The sequence below is a fragment of the Schistocerca cancellata genome, chromosome 5 (assembly GCF_023864275.1).
Source record: "Schistocerca cancellata isolate TAMUIC-IGC-003103 chromosome 5, iqSchCanc2.1, whole genome shotgun sequence".
NCBI lineage: Eukaryota > Metazoa > Arthropoda > Insecta > Orthoptera > Acrididae > Schistocerca > Schistocerca cancellata.
In genome coordinates this window covers 704,359,510-704,381,329 of record NC_064630.1, presented here as the reverse complement: position 1 = coordinate 704,381,329, position 21,820 = coordinate 704,359,510, and the positions used below count along the sequence as shown (strand labels likewise).

The 21,820-nt window shown below is 41.3% G+C and overlaps 1 protein-coding gene across 1 annotated transcript in view; it reads left to right on the top strand.

The window, feature by feature from the left end:
- LOC126188772 (PC-esterase domain-containing protein 1A-like) overlaps window positions 1–21,820 on the top strand; it is a 222,053-nt gene that overhangs the window by 115,191 nt on the left and 85,042 nt on the right. Inside the window, exons 6-7 of the mRNA XM_049930384.1 lie at window positions 10,439–10,566; window positions 10,649–10,722. Of these exons, the coding sequence (XP_049786341.1) occupies window positions 10,439–10,566; window positions 10,649–10,722 (202 nt within the window). The remainder of the gene's footprint in view (window positions 1–10,438; window positions 10,567–10,648; window positions 10,723–21,820) is intronic.

Below are 21,820 nucleotides of genomic sequence, written 5' to 3'. Positions count from 1 at the left end.
AGCATAGATTTGTTCCATAAAATGTAGATGCTTTCCAGAGGGTTCATATTGGGTGAGTTTGGTAGCCAATCCATTAACAAGAATTCACATTAAACTCCTCAAACAATTGTAGCACAATTCTGGCCTTCTGACAAGGACAGTTCTACATCTATACTCTGCAAACCAATGTGAAGTGATTGGCACAGGGTACAACCCATTATATTAGTTTCTATGGTTTCTCCCTGTTGCATTAGTGTGTGAAGCACAGGAGAAAGATTGTTTAAATGTCTCTGTGTGTGCTATAATTAATCTAATTTTCTCCCATGACAGGTATGGGAGTGATACGTAGAGCATTGTAGTATATACCTAGAGTCATCACTTTAAGCCAGTTCTTGAAACTTTGTAAGTAGTCTTTCTCAGGATAGTATATATCTATCTTCAAGAGTCTGCTAGTTCAGTTTCTACAGCATCTCTGTGACACTCTCCCATGGGTCACACAAACCTGTGACCATTTGTGCTGCCTATCTCTGCATATGTTCAATCTGTTAGTCTTATTTGGTATGGATCCCAAAAACTTGAGCAATATTCTGGAATGGGCTGCATGGGTGATTTGTAAGCAATCTCCTTCATAGACTTATTGCATTTCCCCAATATTCTACCAAGAAATGGAAGCCTAGTACCTGCTTTGCCCATCACTGAAGCTCAAATCATTCCAATCCATATCCCTCCAGAGTGTTACACCCAGGTATTTGTATGAGTTGGCAGATTCCAGCTGTAGTGAATTCAGCGCATTGAAAAGAACAGCCTGAATATTTTATTTAATTGAGGCAAAGTCTCATTGATGTTCTGATAGATTCCAGTACATCTACACATGTACTCTGTAGGTACTTGAATGAGCAGTTAAAGGAGAATGAAAAAATTACTTATTATTGGGAGTGAAATAAGAGCATATAGTAGATTCCACTTTGCTCCGTTTCATACTCCCTGTAAGATCTGTCAAAGAGTGCTTGCTGCATAGCATTGCAGAACAAGCAACCTCAACCTGCATGTTTTTTGATGAAATGTGGCCATCCAACACCTTGTCACTTACTTATGGTTTCACTGTCCTTCAATCACTTTCCGTAGATGTCCACTTTAGTAGCAAGCGAACAATTAACCAGCTTCGCCACTGTCAAGATGCCTCTCCAGGCACCGAACCATATAACAATCTGCCCTTTGCCAAAGTTGCTTATGTCAGTTGTTTTCCCCATTTGCAGCCCATATTGTCTCTAGGGTGATTCCCCATTCACATCTGCTCCAGTAATATATTTTCCTTAGTGTGTCATGTGCCTGCAATGCCACCAGATGGTGTTCAAGTTAAATTGAGTAGCGCTCAAATAATACTTTGGCTCATCAGTATTTGTGTGTGTCTCTATATATATATATATATATATATATATATATATAAAAACAAAGATGATGTGACTTACCAAATGAAAGTGCTGTGTGTATGTTTGTGTTCGTTTGTATGTTTATGTTTGTATGGTTGTGTGTATGTTTGTGTGTATGTTTGTGTTCGTTTGTGTGTCTGTCGACCTGCCAGCACTTTCATTTGGTAAGTCACATCATCTTTGTTTTTAGGTATATTTTTCCTTCATGGAATGTTTCCTTCTATTATAACCATATATATATATATATATATATATATATATATATATATATATATATATATATATATATATATAATAGAGGGAAACATTCCACGTGGGAAAAATATATTTAAAAAGAAAGATGATGAGACTTACCAAACAAAAGCGCTGGCAGGTCGATAGACACACAAACAAACACAAACATACACACAAAATTCTAGCTCTCGCAACCAAGGGGAGGGAGAGGGTAAGGAGTCATTCCAATCCTGGGAGCGGAAAGACTTACCTTAGGGGGAAAAAAGGACGGGTATACACTCGCACACACACACATATCCATCCACACATATACAGACACAAGCAGACATCTGCCCAAACTCTTTGCCTTTACAAATGTCTGCTTGTGTCTGTGTATATGCGGATGGATATGTGTGTGTGTGCGAGTGTATACCTGTCCTTTTTTCCCCCTAAGGTAAGTCTTTCCGCTCCCGGGATTGGAATGACTCCTTACCCTCTCCCTTAAAACCCATATCCTTTTGTCTTTCCTTCTCCTTCCCTCTTTCCTGACGAGGCAACCGTTGGTTGCGAAAGCTAGAATTTTGTGTGTATGTTTGTGTTTGTTTGTGTGTCTATCGACCTGCCAGCGCTTTTGTTTGGTAAGTCTCATCATCTTTCTATATATATATATATATATATATATATATATATATATATATATATATATATATATATATTTATATTTATATTTAAAAAGAAAGATGATGAGACTTACCCAACAAAAGCGCTGGCAGGTCGATAGACACACAAATAAACACAAACATACACACAAAACTCAAGCTTTCGCAACAAACTGTTGCCTCATCAGGAAAGAGGGAAGGAGAGGGAAAGACGAAAGGATATGGGTTTTAAGGGAGAGGGTAAGGAGTCATTCCAATCCCGGGAGCGGAAAGACTTACCTTAGGGGGAAAAAAGGACAGGTATACACTCGCACACACACACATATCCATCCATACATACAAGACACAAGCAGACATTTGTAAAGGCAAAGAGTTTGGCTCAAACTCTTTGCCTTTACAAATGTCTGCTTGTGTCTTGTATGTATGGATGGATATGTGTGTGTGTGCGAGTGTATACCTGTCCTTTTTTCCCCCTAAGGTAAGTCTTTCCGCTCCCGGGATTGGAATGACTCCTTACCCTCTCCCTTAAAACCCATATCCTTTCGTCTTTCCCTCTCCTTCCCTCTTTCCTGATGAGGCAACAGTTTGTTGCGAAAGCTTGAGTTTTGTGTGTATGTTTGTGTTTATTTGTGTGTCTATCGACCTGCCAGCGCTTTTGTTGGGTAAGTCTCATCATCTTTCTTTTTAAATATATTTTTCCCACGTGGAATGTTTCCCTCTATTATATTCATATATATATATATATATATATATATATATATAGAGGGAAACATTCCACGTGGGAAAATATATTTAAAAAGAAAGATGATGAGACTTACCAAACAAAAGCGCTGGCAGGTCGATAGACACACAAACAAACACAAACATACACACAGAATTCAAGCTTTCGCAACAAACTGTTGCCTCATCAGGAAAGAGGGAAGGAGAAGGAAAGACAAAAGGATATGGGTTTTAAGGGAGAGGGTAAGGAGTCATTCCAATCCCGGGAGCGGAAAGACTTACCTTAGGGGGAAAAAAGGACAGGTATACACTCGCACACACACACATATCCATCCGCATATACACAGACCAATGAGCGATGAGAGTCGCTTCTGTGTATATGCGGATGGATATGTGTGTGTGTGCGAGTGTATACCTGTCCTTTTTTCCCCCTAAGGTAAGTCTTTCCGCTCCCGGGATTGGAATGACTCCTTACCCTCTCCCTTAAAACCCACATCCTTTCGTCTTTCCCTCTCCTTCCCTCTTTCCTGATGAAGCAACCGTCGGTTGAATTTTGTGTGTATGTTTGTGTGTCTATCGACCCGCCAGTGCTTTTGTTTGTTAAGTCACATCACTTTCTTTTATATACACTCCTGGAAATGGAAAAAAGAACACATTGACACCGGTGTGTCAGACCCACCATACTTGCTCCGGACACTGCGAGAGGGCTGTACAAGCAATGATCACACGCATGGCACAGCGGACACACCAGGAACCACGGTGTTGGCCGTCGAATGGCGCTAGCTGTGCAGCATTTGTGCACCGCCGCCGTCAGTGTCAGCCAGTTTGCCGTGGCATACGGAGCTCCATCGCAGTCTTTAACACTGGTAGCATGCCGCGACATCGTGGACGTGAACCATATGTGCAGTTGACGGACTTTGAGTGAGGGCGTATAATGGGCATGCGGGAGGCCGGGTGGACGTACCGCCGAATTGCTCAACACGTGGGGCGTGAGGTCTCCACAGTACATCGATGCTGTCGCCAGTGGTCGGCGGAAGGTGCACGTGCCAGTCGACCTGGGACCGGACCGCAGCGACGCACGGATGCACGCCAAGACCGTAGGATCCTCCGCAGTGCCGTAGGGGACTGCACCGCCACTTCCCAGCAAATTAGGGACACTGTTGCTCCTGGGGTATCGGCGAGGACCATTCGCAACCGTCTCCATGAAGCTGGGCTACGGTCCCACACACCGTTAGGCCATCTTCCGCTCACGCCCCAATATCGTGCAGCCCGCCTCCAGTGGTGTCGCGACAGGCGAGAATGGAGGGACGAATGGAGACGTGTCGTCTTCAGCGATGAGAGTCGCTTCTGCCTTGGTGCCAATGATGGTTGTATGCGTGTTTGGCTCCGTGCAGGTGAGCGCCACAATCAGGACTGCATACGACCGAGGCACACAGGGCCAACACCCGGCATCATGGTGTGGGGAGCGATCTCCTACACTGGCCGTACACCACTGGTGATCGTCGAGGGGACACTGAATAGTGCACAGTACATCCAAACTGTCATCGAACCCATTGTTCTACCATTCCTAGACCGGCAAGGGATCTTGCTGTTCCAACAGGACAATGCACGTCTGCATGTATCCCGTGCCACCCAACGTGCTCTAGAAGGTGTAAGTCAACTACCCTGGCCAGCAAGATCTCCGGATCTGTCCCCCATTGAGCATGTTTGGGACTGGATGAAGCGTCGTCTCATGCAGTCTGCACGTCCAGCACGAACGCTGGTCCAACTGAGGCGCCAGGTGGAAATGGCATGGCAAGCTGTTCCACAGGACTACATCCAGCATCTCTACGATCGTCTCCATGGGAGAATAGCAGCCTGCATTGCTTACTAAAGGTGGATATACACTGTACTAGTGCCGACATTGTGCATGCTCTGTTGCCTGTGTCTATGTGCCTGTGGTTCTGTCAGTGTGATCATGTGATGTATCTGACCCCAGGAATGTGTCAATAAAGTTTCCCCTTCCTGGGACAATGAATTCACGGTGTTCTTATTTCAATTTCCAGGAGTGTATATATAAAAAAACAAAGATGATGTGACTTACCAAACGAAAGTGCTGGCAGGTCGATAGACACACAAACAAACACAAACATACACAAAAAATTCGAGCTTTCGCAACCCCCGGTTGCTTCGTCAGGAAAGAGGGAAGGAGAGGGAAAGATGAAAGGATGTGGGTTTTAAGGAAGAGGGTAAGGAGTCATTCCAATCCCGGGAGCGGAAAGACTTACCTTAGGGGGAAAAAAGGACAGGTATACACTCGCACACACACACATATCCATCCGCACATACAAAGACACAAGCAGACATTTGTAAAGGCAAAGAGTTTGGGCAGAGATGTCAGTCGAGGGAGAAGTACAGAGGCAAAGATGTTGTAGAAAGACAGGTGAGGTACGAGCGGCGGCAAATTGAAATTATAAATTAGCGGAGATTGAGGCCTGGCGGGTAACGAGAAGAGAGGATATACTGAAGGGCAAGTTCCCATCTCCGGAGTTCTGACAGGTTGGTGTTAGTGGGTAGTATCCAGATAACCCGGACAGTGTAACACTGTGCCAAGATGTGCTGGCCATGCACCAAGGCATGTTTAGCCACAGGGTGATCCTCATTACCAACAAACACTGTCTGGCTGTGTCCATTCATGCACATGGACAGTTTGTTGCTGGTCATTCCCACATAGAAAGCTTCACAGTGTAGGCAGGTCAGTTGGTAAATCACGTAGGTGCTTTCACACGTGGCTCTGCCTTTGATCGTGTACACCTTCCGGGTTACAGGACTGGAATAGGTGGTGGTGGGAGGGTGCATGGGACAGGTTTTACACCAGGGGCGGTTACAAGGGTAGGAGCCAGAAGGTAGGGAAGGTGGTTTGGGGATTTCATAGGGATGAACTAAGAGGTTACGAAGGTTAGGTGGACGGTGGAAAGACACTCTTGGTGGAGTGGGGAGGATTTCATGAAGGATGGATCTCATTTCAGGGCAGGATTTGAGGAAGTCGTATCCCTGCTGGAGAGCCACATTCAGAGTCTGATCCAGTCCCGGATAGTATCCTGTCACTAGTGGGGCACTTTTGGGGTTCTTCTGTGGGAGGTTCTGGGTTTGAGGAGATGAGGAAGTGGCTCTGGTTATTTGCTTCTGTACCAGGTCGGGAGGGTAGTTGCGGGATGCGAAAGCTGTTTTCAGGTTGTTGGTGTAATGGTTCAGGGATTCCGGACTGGAGCAGATTTGTTTGCCACGAAGACCTAGGCTGTAGGGAAGGAACCGTTTGATGTGGAATGGGTGGCAGCTGTCATAATGGAGGTACTGTTGCTTGTTGGTGGGTTTGATGTGGACGGACGTGTGAAGCTGGCCATTGGACAGATGGAGGTCAATGTCAAGGAAAGTGGCATGGGATTTGGAGTAGGACCAGGTGAATCTGATGGAACCAAAGGAGTTGAGGTTGGAGAGGAAATTCTGGAGTTCTTCTTCACTGTGAGTCCAGATCATGAAAATGTCATCAATAAATCTGTACCAAACTTTGGGTTGGCAGGCCTGGGTAACCAAGTAGCTTCCTCTAAGCGACCCATGAATAGGTTGGCGTACGAGGGGGCCATCCTGGTACCCATGGCTGTTCCCTTTAATTGTTGGTATGTTGGCCTTCGAAAGTGAAGAAGTTGTGTGTCAGGATGAAGCTGGCTAAGGTAATGAGGAAAGAGGTTTTAGGTCAGGCGGAGCTTCAAGGAATCCTCAGAACCTTAGGCCCCCTACAAAACCTTTCACCTGACTCCATCAACCTCCTGACCCCACCAACACCCTGCACCCCTACCTTCTACCTAAAATTCACAAACCCAATCATCCCGGCCGTCCCATTGTAACTGGTTACCAAGCCCCCACAGAACGTATCTCTGCCTACGTTGATCAACACCTTCAACCCATTACATGCAGTCTCCCATCCTTCATCAAAGACACCAACCACTTTCTCAAACGCCTGGAATCCTTACCCAGACTGTTACCCCCGGAAACCATCCTTGTAACCATTGATGCCACTTCCTTATACACCAATATTCCGCACGTCCAGGGCCTCGCTGCGATGGAGCACTTCCTTTCACGCCGATCACCTGTCACCCTACCTAAAACCTCTTTCCTCATTACCTCATTACAAAGATGATGAGACTTACCTAACAAAAGTGCTGGCAGGTCGATAGACACACAAACGCACACACAAAATTCTAGCTTTCGCAACCAACTGCTGCTTCGTCAGGAAAGAGGGAAGGAGAGGGAAAGACAAAAGGATGTGGGTTTTAAGGGAGAGGGTAAGGAGTCATTCAAATCCCGGGAGCGGAAAGACTTACCTTAGGGGGAAAAAAGGACGGGTATACACTCGCACACACACACACATATCCATCCACACATATACAGACACAAGCAGACATATTAAAAGGCAAAGAGTTTGGGCAGAGATGTCAGTTGAGGCGGAAGTGCAGAGGAAAAGATGTTCTTGAATGACCGGTGAGGTATGAGTGGCGGCAACTTTAAATTAGCGGAGATTGAGGCCTGGTGGATAACGGGAAGTTTAAAAAGGCGAAAAAGTGTTGGTTAGAGCTGGGCTATGTTGATCCTGTGGTGAACTTGTGTAGGTAGACAATGATGTGCATAAAGGTTAGGTGGTTGTGTTAATTTCAAGTTGCCGCCACTCATACCTCACCTGTCATTCAACAACATCTTTGCCTCTGCACTTCCGCCTCGACTGACATCTCTGCCCAAACTCTTTGCCTTTTAATGTGTCTGCTTGTGTCTGTATATGTGTGGATGGATATGTGTGTGTGTGCAAGTGTATACCCGTCCTTTTTTCCCCCTAAGGTAAGTCTTTCCGCTTCCGGGATTGGAATGACTCCTTACCCTCTCCCTTAAAACCCACATCCTTTCGTCTTTCCCTCTCCTTCCCTCTTTCCTGACGAGGCAACCGTTGGTTGCGAAAGCTAGAATTTTGTGTGTATGTTTGTGTTTGTTTGTGTGTCTATCGACGTGCCAGCGCTTTCATTTGGAAAGTCACATTATCTTTGTTTTTAGATATATTTTTCCCACGTGGAATGTTTCCCTCTATTATATATATATATATATATATATATATATATATATATATAGAGAGAGAGAGAGAGAGAGAGAGAGAGAGAGAGAGAGAGGGAAACATTCCACATGGAAAAATTTATCTAAAAACAAAGATGATGAGACTTACCAAATAAAAGCGCTGGCAGGTCGATAGACACACAAACAAACACAAACATACACACAAAATTCAAGCTTGTGCAACAAACGGTTGCTTCGTCAGGAAAGAGGGAAGGAGAATATATATCTCTCTGTGTGTGTGTGTGTGTGTGTGTGTGTGTGTGTGTGTTTGTGTGTGTGTGTGCGCGTGCATGAGTGAGAGAGAGAGAGAGAGAGAAAGGGGTTGGGGGCAGTTAATCATACTGCAACAAATAAATTATCGGGACTCCTGTAGTCATTTTTTCAAGGCAAACAATACTGCAAATAATGAATGGGTAATTTATTATGTGTTGCTGATCTGTACACTTTGAACCCATAATCTGACTGGGACCACATACAATTCTTATATGTCTGGATCAGTTCCGCCTGCTCTCCAGGTCCTGTGGCAAAGGCACTGAAAGTTATTATAAGTAACAGAATGTGGTCTTTCCTTTGTAAAGCAGATGGATCGAAAATGTGGCACATTTGCTTTAAAATGTTCTTAAATATACATATCTCTGGTGAGAACAGTAAGTCAGTGTGCTTTGTCCACAGCTCCACCATCTCACTCATCATTCATGCCAGACACACAGCTTTTACTTGTTACAAAAATACAGCTAAACAGTGTATAATAAACACTGCTCTCACTTCTTAACAGTGTATGTTATTCTATTGATCATCATCAATACCCCGTCTTCAATAGTTGAAAGTTGCTGACCATCACATGAGCCTCTTAGTAGACTGCCTCCATTTTTCCCAGTCTTCTGCATCTCGGAGTATCTGGCCCCAAGTCAGGTTTGTCTCCTTCTTCAAGTGGTCCATCCACCATCTCAGTTATCTTCTCTGCAGATTTTTCCCTTCAGCTTTGCCTTGGGTGATAATATTTTCCAAGTTATCCTCTTGTCATCAGTGCGACAAAAGAACTGCAGGATTCTTTGGAAACAAATGTTGGACAACCTCTTCTCCACACTGAGTCTTGAAGGACTGATTTGTTGGTTTGTTTGTTCACCTATGATATTCTCAGTAACTACCTGCAGCAATTTTTTTGCGATCTGCTTTGGTTATTGTCCACATTTCAGCCCCAAAAGGAAACCTGGAAACACCAGAGATTGTAGCAATTTAATAAGTCTGATTAGGACTTGGTCCTTCCAAATCACAGACAGCTTTGATTGAGCATCCTCTCCAAGAGCAATTCTACACCGTATTTCTTGTGAAGAGCCACTCTCTTTCCGAACCACTGAAGCCAGGTAGACAAAGTGATCAGCTTCTTCATATTCTGACAGTATATCAGTAGATGGTAGTGATTCACCTCTGCCAATTATCATGATCTTGGTCTTTTTCTTATTCACTGACAACACAAGTTTCTCAGTTTCCCTCTTAACTCTGTTCAGTAGTTCATTCATTACTATCTGTGATTCTGTTAGCTGTGTGGTGTCATCAGAAAATTCTGCTGATGCCAACAAGAAAGTGACAGCACACATAATTCTGGTCAAACTAATTGGCAATACTTCCCCCAACATGATACCAAAGAATCAGTGCAAGAGGATGGATAGGAGACATCCTCAGCAACACCACTGATACAGCTTTCAGATGATGTTATTTCCACCTCACCTCCCTCCACCAGGTGGTATTATAGGCCTTCTTAAGATGAAAAAAAGGCACCAGTGAGCTGTTGCTTGCATAGGAAAGCCTAGTGGCTATCCAGCTCCAGCAGCATGAAATTGTCAGTTGTAGAATATTATCTCCTGAACCCAAACTGAAAAGTGACATAGTAGCTATTTGGACTCTAGAACTCAGACAAAGCAGCATTTCCCTAACAAGTGAAAATTATTCATGCAGAGGTGGTGAGGGCAAGATCACAATGTTCACTTTGACAAGTCATGTTCTTTCTTAGTTTCAGAAGGGGAACTAGGCTGGATTCACTATGTAAGTCAGGAAGTGTCTAGTTTCACAGATTGAATGTGTAAGGATGATTTCTTTTACATCCCTATGAGGTACCACAACATGACCAGCCAGACATCACTGTTATGACAATTTTTGTGTGCATGTAATGACATTTATGAACCAGAAGCAATAATGCTTCACTTCACTTTCCAGTAAATAATTTTGCTGTCAAATAATCTCATGCAACAGCTGATGTTTTCATTTTTTATTGTCAAATTACTGAAATGAAAAATCTTTTAGGTTGAATTTCTACGTCACACCATGCGATTTGAAGTAATGGAAGCAAATATGTATGCACGTGATGTTGTTGCCTCATTTGGGTTTGATGTACTAGACGTACATTATTACATGCGAATGCAAATACACAGGTATGACCTTTATTTCATCCAGTGCAGTATTATATTTATATAGATTACATTAGTAATCAACAGTCTTTTGGCAAATTTTCAGGAGATCAAGTGATGGTGTCCACTGGCTTCCCTCAGCAATGAGGCATATAAGTAATCTATTATTAACGCACATTGGTGAGTTTATTTATTTTATTTTATTCATATGTTTATCATGTAGACCATTTTTCCAATGATTTGTGACAAATCAGATTCTGTAATGTAGTATTTGCATATTTCATCATTTGTGGGAGGCACATCTGCCCAGAAAATTATGTGAAATATAATTTGAGCACAGGAGAGACATCTTAAATTTATGTTATATTTAAAATAATTTTTATTCTAATACATAATAATATGACACTAAAATGAACAGCTTAGCTGTTGGTAGGATATGTAGCAAGTGATATCCAGCTCAGATTACCAGTTCATCCTGTATGAATTTGTCCACTAGTTAATAGCATTTCATGTGCACTATTTCATGTAGGTTTCTCTCCAGTGCACCTAACTAAAATGCATTAACTTGTTCCTTTTTAATTTATTGTAAGTTTTCATTCTTATATACTGAGGATAAACAAAATCAAAATGAGCTAATGTAGTCAAATTAAATCAGGTGATATTGATGGAATTGATTAGAAAATGAGACATTTAGAGTAGGAGATGAGTTTTGCTTTTTGGGCAGTAAAATAATACATGATGGCCAAAGTAGAAAGGATATAAAATGTAGACTGGCAGTGGCAAGAAAAGTATTTCTGAAGAAGAGAAATTTGTTAACATTGAATATAGATTTAAGTGTTAGGAAATCTTTTCTGAATGTATTTGTATTGAATGTAGCCATGTATTAGACAATAAATAGTTTCGACAACAAGAGATATAACCTTTTGAAATGTGGTGTTAAAGAAGAATGCTGAAGATTAGATGGATAGATCATGTAACTATTGAGGAGGTATTTAATAGAATTGTGGAGAAAGGAAAGTTGTGGCACAACCTGACTAGAAGAGGGGATCAGTTGTTAGGACACATTCCAAGACATCAAGGGATCTCCAGTTTACTATTGGAGAGAAGTGCATGGAGTAAAAATTATAGAGGAAGACCAAGAGATGAATACAGTAAGCAGATTCAGAAGGATGTACAGGGGATAGGTAAAATAATGTGAACTAACTTCTGTAGCAACAAGGGATGTGGAGATCTGCTCTGGAGTCTGCGCTCCAATACCACCCACAAGAGTTCAATAATGTTCATGTCCGGGTGCCGTGCTGGCCAGGGAAGATGCTGCAGTTCAATTACATGCTCCTGATACCACGATTGTACTGTCCTGTCTGTGTGAATGACTGCATTATTGTCCCGAAATATGGCATCATTGTAGGGGAACAACATTTGAATCATGGGGTGCACCTGATCACCTAAAATGTTCACACAATCATTGGGTGTAACACGGCCTTGAGAGTAATCATTGAACCAGCAGAATACCTTGATAAGGCTGCCCACACCATCACACTTCCACCTTCATGCTTAACCATTGGAATCAAGCAATCAGGATTGTAGGCTTCTTTTGGCATTCTCCAGATGTAAACCCGGCCTGATGTTGGAAATAACAAAAATATTGATTCGTCAGACCACATGACGTGTTTCCACTGATCAGCCATCCAGGATTTATGCTCCTGATACCATGTTTTCTGCTTCTTTGTGTTGCTTGTGGTCACTAATGATTTTGGTATAGCAGCTCGTCCATGAATATTCACTTTATGGAGTTCTTGGCGGACATGTCAATAGATTCGGGATCTTGAAGATGGCTGTTGAGCTCTGCAGTCACTTTAGCCACTGTAGTTTTGTGTTGTCTTGACATAATTCATGTTAGCGTACGACGATCTCTCTCATTTTGTTTTGATCTGCGCCCACTATTACGTTTACAAGATGATATCTTCCCATATTTTGTATAGGCAGCCATGATTGTTGAGACAGTTGCTCTTGAAACATTCAATAACTTGGCTGTCTTGGTTACTGATGCTCCAGCTAATCGGGCCTCCACAATCTGCCCTTTTTGGAGCACTGATAGGTCTTTCATTGCACATCAACCTTGGCCTCTGCAAATACGAAGTGTGCACTACTCATAAACAGCCTGCAGTAATACCTAGTCCATACTGAACATGCACAGTCCAGTGCGACATGTGCCTTATCTGCGTTGTTGACCGTCAGACACAACCATCTCATTGCTACCACTGTTCACATTATTTTGCCTATCCCCTGTATGTTGCAGTAGTTATTTAGAGATGAAGAATCTCACACAGGATAGAATTGCATGGGGAGCTGATCAGACCAATCTTTGGACTAAAGATCACAACAACAAAACAACAACATATTCAGGAGCTTGGACATGCAATCTGAGGCAGTAATCGGACAGTGTAAAGTTGTCCATGGTTTTTTTTCATGTGCATGAACAAAATGGTTTCCCTCAAACAATTCTTGGTTGGTATACAAAAAGATAATAATTTCATCAATATTTGAGAGTGGGATAGTTAATATTTGTTGGTCTGTACAAATTGGGTGACATGCTTTTTTCTGATGTACATTGCACATATTCCATAAGGTTTTTTTCTGTATCCTTAATATGGAATATTCAGGCTCTGGAAAAAAAAAACTTCAAGAATAATATTTGCATGCTATAGGGGGCATGAAAATTTATTCCAGAAATGGTGGTTTTGTTAAGCTGCTTTGAGTCGTGCATTAAATTAAGTCTTGTTTCAGCACTTTTTTACATAGTATTTTCATTTATGTAACTTTTTAAAATAGGTAAGTAGTGTTTGTGTGTGTTTTTTTCCCAAAATGAATAAATTGGAATAACGTGTCATGTTAAATGTCTTTGTTTTGGTTAGTTTATCACCATCAAAAATGGATCTGATGTTAGCAAGGATTTATGAGGGGTGTACTGTGTTTTTTTAAACAGTTAAGAACTAGACACCTGAATTTAAATATACTATGATTCACTCTGATCACAGATGGCACTCACAAAGCATTGCAATTTCAATGACTTTAGCAAAGATTGGAATTATTGATATTGGTCTGAAGCTTGCCACTATCTAGTTCATGCTTTTTCTAACTGGTACTGTTCATGAAAGTTTCAAAAATTTTGGGAATATACCAGCAGAGAGACACTTATTAACTACCATAGTTGTTGTTGTTGTTGTTGTGTCCTCAGTCCTGAGCCTGATTTGATGCAGCTCTCCATGCTACTCTATCCTGTGCAAGCTTCTTGATCTCCCAGTACCTACTGCAGCCTACATCCTTCTGAATCTGCTTAGTGTATTCATCCCTTTATCTCCTTCTACGATTTTTACCCTGCACACTGCCCTCCAATACTAAATTGGTGATCCCTTGATGCCTCAGAACATGTCCTACCAATCAATCCCTTCTTCTAGTCAAGTTGTGCCACAAACTCCTCTTCTCCCCAATTCTATTCAATACCTCCTCATTAGTTATGTGATCTACCCATCTAATCTTCAGCATTCTTCTGTAGCACCACATTTCGAAAGCTTCTATTCTCTTCTTGTCCAAACTATTTATCGTCCATGTTTCACTTCCATACATGGCTACACTCCATACAAATACTTTCACAAACGACTTCCTGACATTTAAATCTATACTAGATGTTAACAAATTTTTCTTCTTCAGAAACGCTTTCCTTGCCATTGCCACTCTGCATTTTATATCTTCTCTACTTCAACCATCATCAGTTATTTTGCTCCCCAAATAGCATAACTCCTTTACTATTTTAAGTGTCTCATTTCCTAATCTAATTCCCTCGGCATCACCTGACTTAATTCGACTACAATCCATTATCCTCATTGATGTTCATCTTATACCCTCCTTTCAAGACACTGTCCATTCTGTTCAACTGCTCTTCCAAGTCCCCTGCTGTCTCTGACAGAATTACAATGTCATCAGCGAACCTCAAAGTTTTTATTGCTTCTCCATGGATTTTAATACCTACTCCGAACTTTTCTTTTGTTTCCTTTACTGCTTGCTCAATATACAGATTGAATAGCATCGGGGAGAGGCTACAACCCTGTCTCACTCCCTTCCCAACCACTGCTTCCCTTTCATGTCCCTCGACTCTTATAAGTGCCATCTGGTTTCTGTACAAATTGTAAATAGCCTTTCACTCCCTGTATTTTACCCCTGCCACCTTCAGAATTTGAAAAAGAGTATTCCAGTCAACATTTTCAAAAGCTTTCTCTAAGTCTACAAATGCTAGAAATGTAGGTTTGCCTTTCCTTAATCTATTTTTAAGATAAGTCATAGGGTCAGTATTGCCTCACGTGTTCTAACATTTCTACGGATTCCAAACTGATCTTCCCCGAGGGCGGCTTCTAGCAGTTTTTCCATTTGTCTGTAAAGAATTTGCGTTAGTATTTTGCAGCTGTGACTTATTAAACTGATAGTTCGGTAATTTTCACATCTGTCAAGACCTGCTTTCTTTGGGATTGGAATTATTATATTCTTATTGAAGTCTGAGGGAATTTCGCCTGTCTCATACATCTTGCTCACCAGATGGTAGAGTTTTGTCAGGACTGGTTCTCCCAAGACTGTCAGTAGCTCTAATGGAATGTTGTCTACTCCCGGAACCTTCTTTCGACTCTGGTCTTTCAGTGCTCTGTCAAACTCTTCACGCAGTATCATATCTCCCATTTCATCTTCATCTACATCCTCTTCCATTTCCATAATATTGTCCTCAAGTACATCGCCCTTGTATAGATCCTCCACATACTCCTTCCACCTTTCTGCTTTCCCTTCTTTGCTTAGAAATGGGTTTCCATCTGAGCTCTTGATATTCATACCAGTAGCTTCCTTTTCTCCAAAGGTCTGTTTAATTTTCGTGTAGGCAGTATCTGTCTTATCCCTTTAAGCCTCTAAATCCTTACAGTTGTCCTCTAGCCATCCCTGCTTAGCCATTTTGCACTTCCTGTCGATCTCGTTTTTGAGACGTTCGTATTCCTTTTTGCCTGCTTCATTTACTGCATTTTTGTGTTTTCTCCTTTCATCAATTAAATTCGTTATCTCTTCTGTTACTGAAGGATTTCTACTAGCCCTCGTCTTTTTACCTACTTGATCCTATGCTACCTTCACTATTTCATCCCTCAAAGCTACCCATTCTTCTTCTACTGTATTTCTTTCCCCCATTCCTGTCAATCGTTCCCTTATGCTCTCCCTGAAACTCTGTATAACCTCTTTCAGTTTATCCAAGTCCCATCTCCTTAAATTCCCACTTTTTGCAGTTTCTTCAGTTTTAATCTACAGTTCATAACCAATAGATTGTGGTCAGAGTCCACAAGTGCCCCTGGAAATGTCTCGCAATTTAAAACCTGGTTCCTAAATCTCTGTCTTACCATTATATAATCTATCTGAAACCTTCTAGTATCTCCAGGGTTCTTCCATGTATACAACCTTCTTTCATGATTCTTGAACCAAGTGTTAGCTATGATTAAGTTATGCTCTGCGCAAAATTCTACCAGGCGGCTTCCTCTTTCATTTCTTAGCCCCAACCCATATTCACCTACTATGTTTGCTTCTCTCCCTTTTCCTACTATCGAATTCCAGTCACCCATGACTATTAAATTCTCGTCTCCCTTCACTACCTGAATAATTTCTTTTATCTCATCATACATTTCATCAATTTCTTCGTCATCTGCAGAGCTAGTTGGCATATAAACTTGTACTACTGTAGTAGACGTGGGCTTCGTGCCTATCTTGGCCACAATAATGCGTTCACTATGCTGTTAGTAGTAGCTTACCTGCACTCCTATTTTTTATTCGTTATTAAACCTACTCCTGCATTACCCCTATTTAATTTTGTATTTATAACCCTGTATTAACCTGACCAAAAGTCTTGTTCCTCCTGCCACCAAACTTCACTAATTCCTACTATATCTAACTTTAACCTATCCATTCCCTTTTTTAAATTTTCTAATCTACCTGCCCGATTAAGGAATCTGACATTCTACGCTCCGATCCATAGAACGCCAGTTTTCTTTCTCCTGATAACAACATCCTTTTGAATAGTCCCTGTGCGGAGATCTGAATGGGGCACTATTTTACCTCCAGAATATTTTACCCAAGAGGACGCCATCATCATTTAATCATACAGTAAAGCTGCATGCCCTCGGTAAAAATTACGGCTGTAGTTTCCCCTTGCTTTCAGCCGTTCACAGTACCAGCACAGCAGGGCCATTTTGGTTAGTGTTACAAGGCCAGATCAGTCAATCATCCAGGCTGTTGCCCCTGCAATTACTGAAAAGGCTGCTGCCCCTCTTCAGGAACCACACGTTTGTCTGACCTCTCAACAGATACCCCTTCGTTGTGGTTGCACCTACGGTACGACTATCTGTATCGTTGAGGCACGCAAGCCTCCCCACCAACGGCAATGTCCATGGTTCATGAGGAGGGGGGGCTACCATAGTTAAAGGTTCAGTAATATCGTAGATAATTTTCTTGAGGACATTAGTGTTGTTGTGGTCTTCAGTCCTGAGACTGGTTTGATGCAGCTCTCCATGCTACCCTATCCTGTGCAATCTTCTTCATCTCCCAGTACTTACTGCAACCCACATCCTTCTGAATCTGCTTAGTGTATTCATCTCTTGGTGTCCCTCTACAATTTTTACCCTCCACGCTGCCCTCCAATGCTAAATTTGACATCTCATAATCCTGACTGTCAGAAGGCTTATGTTATTTCATTTTTTTAAATTTCCTCCATTTCATCATGGTGCACATTTTGTCATTTCTTACAGCAGCTGCAGGGTCTATATTCAAGTCAAGCATGGCACTTACTCCAAATATCAATAAAATAACTGTTAAAGTCATCTGGGCTACAGAAGCATAATGGAGAGGTGTTTTTTCTTGTGTTCAGTGATCAGAGCCCAGGCTGCTTTGCACAGGTTGTGAGCTCCTACAGTGAACCTATCACTGCTTTTCTTTTTGGCTTGTTCAGCACCATTTCTATAAAGACTTTTTACCTGTAAATATTTCCTGTAAAACTTTTCCTTTGCATCCAGAGCTGTTGATGTTTTGAAGTGATCATGTAATAGCTGTACAAATTTTTTTTTAGTTTACTGGTATGTTTTTCTTTTTCCCACATTTTGCCTGTGTTTCATTCACAGGACAGTTTTTGGTGTTCTGTAGATAGATATACACAGTCAAATTTGATTTTGATGGTCTGGAAGAACTCATCAATTACTCCCATTTCCTGCAGACCAGGCCGCCACTCTATTGCAGTTAGTGCTGTCTGAAAAGCACTTAATGTTATTTTGGCTTGCTCAACATCTTTTCCATAAAGACTTTTTGCCTGTAAAACATTTCCTTTTCATCTGGAGCTGTTGATGCTATGAAGTGATCATGTAATAGCTGTACAATGCATTTTAATTTTTATTAGTTCGCTAGTCTGTTTTTCCTTTCACCACATTTTGCCTGCATTTTGTTCACAGGACAGTTTTTGGTGTTCTATAGATATATGTACGTAGTCAGATTTGTTTTTGATAGTCTGGAAGAACTCATCAATTACTGCCATTTCCTGCAGACCAGCCCGCCACTCTATTGCAGGTAGTGCTGTCTGAGAAGCACTTAATGTTTCTGTATTTATGACCGTTTTGTGAATACATAATTAGAATGCCAGTAACCAGTTGGTTGATTGTCAGCTCTTTTTGTACATATTTCCATGAATGGAGATTATTGGGTCAACTACAGTCATCACGTTGACCCAAGTATTTAGATTTGTGATCACAGTGTCAAGGCAGGCATGACCTTTGGTTGGTAAATTATTTGTTACAAATAGTCCATAAGTGGCTACTAGGTTCATAAAGTCTCCTTCCTTAGAACTCTCTCTATGAAAGTGTACATTGACATCAGAATCACCACACAGCACAATTTTTGATTCCAAACACATTAAGCAGCACAGGCAATATTCCGTTTCGATGAGGAAATTTTGAAAGCTACTGTTTGGAGAATACCACTGAGACAATAATTATATTAAGATCTAAAGAAGCCAACTCTAAATCGTAATCAACATAGAAGCTTTTTAAGGCAGTTACTCCAACACTAAATTTTCTGTTAGTGTGTATTGATTGATTCAGTTTTTTTTTGGTCCAGTTTTATCATACAGCACAAATTGAACAATTTATATTTGCCAGGTCAAAGAAAAGTTGCAATAATTCATAGTATTAGCAATATACAGGGTGAATATTAATAAAACCGGTGAATTGCAGAGATGGATTCCTGACAGGAAATGGAGGAAAAGAGGTCCTGTGAACATGTGTACAGGACATGCCTTGTTGCCACTGTAGATGAGGCTAATGAATGACAATTCCTCTGACCATGTGCTGTGTGTTCCTTGCACACTGCAGGCTGTGTGATTGATGCATTGTACTGTAAGCAGCAGAAAGGTCCAATATTTATGGCCAAGATGGTGTTTGTGCATGGTCAAACAGATGGAAATGGTTGAGAGGCAGAACAGCTGTTCAAAATGTCTCTGACGCTACGGTCGCAGGTTCGAATCCTGCCTCGGGCATGGATGTGTGTGATGTCCTTAGGTTAGTTAGGTTTAAGTAGTTCTAAATTCTAGGGGACGGATGACCACAGCTGTTAAGTCCCATAGTGCTCAGAGACATTTTGGCTCTGAGCACTATGCGACTTAACTTTTGAAGTCATGAGTCTCCTAGAACTTAGAACTAATTAAACCTAACTAACCTAGGGTCATCACACACATCCATGCCCGAGGCAGGATTTGAACCTGCGGCCGTAGCAGTCGCCAGGTTCCAGACTGTAACGCCTAGAACCATACAGCCACTCTGGCTGGCGCAGAACAGCTGTACCAAACAAGTACCCTCAGAGGCACCAACCACATTACACAACATTTTGAGCCCTTTTTGGGCGTTTCTGTGATAAAGGGTCCTTTCAGACAGACAAACATGCAGAGAGGTGCTGGACTGCGCATACATCAGATTTGGAGGAACGAGTTCTACGGGTATAGAGAAGAACCTTAGTACAAACTCCAGGCAAGTGGCCTGCCAACGTGGTGTAAGCCAAAGTAAGATTATGTGTACCCTTAATGGCAATTGCTACTATACTGCCTGTCACCTGCAAACCCAATGAGGCTATTTTGAACATCTGTTGTGACTTGGATACAATGCAGCTCTGTACTGCGTTCCATGATAGGTTGTTGTCATTGCAGGCACACTATCCATTTCCAAACAAATATTTGTAGGAGCTGCTTCCTCTATTTCCAGTTGGGAATCCATACTTGCAGTTTGTTGGTTTTATTAATTTTCATCTTGTATAGATACACACCAAAGGAAGCAGTTCTTCTTTGTCATGCACAAATTTATGTGTTCAATACAGTCGTCATACTTGGCTTCTTTTGCTGATAACCAATGTTCATACACAATGTATATCTGGCTTCACTTCTTCTGTAAAGAATGATAAGGTCTAGTTCTAAGACATTGTGCATGGACATTGCTTCTAACTATGGGAGTGACATTCTGAGCAGTATGTGATCCCTTTAAACTTAGTTGCTCTTCGTGTTTTGTCTATCACAGAAGAACTTATTTCACAGGAAAACTGGCCATCCTCTGGAATTAAAGCCACTTTTGTTGCTGTATTTTTGAGCCATGTTCATTACTTTTATCTCTAAGCTCAAAGTCAACAATAACTTTGAAACTGTCATTAAGCCCCTTTCTTTCAAGCTTTTCAGCTGTAACTTTGATATGGTTAGGAAAAGTGCCTAATGACATATTCAAGAGTTGTGTCTCTTTTACTCTGCTCAGATACTGCCATGCCCTTCTTCCACCATACCTATTCCTTGTCCATCTCCTGTACCACCTATTGTCTTGATTTTGTTTTAGATTTGGCGTTTCCAGGTGCAACAGAATTCAGGGGCAGTGGCCTACATTTGGCCTCGTACTTAGTAATGCACTTTTGTATGAATGTTTGTGATCTTCAGCCACAGTCTCAACGTGCTTTCTCCCTTCAGTACTCACAAAAGTTTTTACTTCATTGCCAAAATGTAAATTTCTTCTCTTTTTCCTGTGTACTTCTTCAAAAGGTGATTCTGCATTTTTTGCAGACGTTTCACCTGTGGTGTTTGCAAGATTGTTGGGACTATTTAGATCGTTACATATAATGGCATGTTTTTGTTTACCAATACTTGAGAAGTTATTTGTATGTATTAAGTCACTGCACACATTTGTTTTTATTTTGTTGGTGTCCTGAGAGCTCCAGTGCATAACACTTCATTTGTGTGCTGTTTACACTTTTGTCTTGCTCACAAGCTTGTGTATGTCATTTCATAGAATCACTGCCCTCATACTCCATGTTGTTTTCAGGGGATTCCTCACTTTGCTTTACAAAGCACTTAGCCAAATGCAATAAATATTTTTCTACTCCTGCATTTGAATGGAAAAATGTCTACCTTTGTATTTACTGCTGAGTTGTCATTTGATAGTTCAGTTATTAACTAAACAAGATTTTGTATGAACTAATAAGTTGATGGAATTGTTAATGCAATTTTCTAATTTTTTTTTGTTCATGAGTTCCTTTTCCTCCAGAAACTTTGATGCCTAATCTCTTCTCCCAGGCTACACAATGAAACTTAAATCTCTCTTTTGAACACATCACAGCATGAATTTCACAGTTACTGAGGCCTACACAGTCATTATGCAAGGATTTTTCCACCATAATCCACACACCAAAACTATTTTTTGCTTTGAGCTGGTTTTTTGAACTCAAGACATGATTTACTATTGTCACTCACCACCATCTTGTGAAGTAAAGTAAATGAAAAGGAGAATTTATCAGTATTCATGCCGTTTTAAAAAGAATCCACCTGATTTCTAATCAGTTTGTTAATGCAAAAGGGATTCTTCTTATTGATTATCTTTTAAAGGCTAAAACAATAAATGAAAAATGCTATGCTGAAATTCTGAACCAGCTGGATAAAAGAATTTGTGAAAATACCTGGTTTGCAGTAGACAAAAAAGTTTTTAAAAAACCTTCCCCAACCCCACCCCATCCTCCAATTTATACAGCCTCTCACTGTGGTGTTTTAGCAGTGGGAAAACTTCAGGTTGGAGTACAACTTGTTGGAATATACCAGCCACATTCTCCAAGATATTAATATACAGGTTCCTTATCTGAACGTTTTATGGCTGCAAAATTGAGGCAGTCCAATGAAAAATTTAAGTGGCTGCAATAG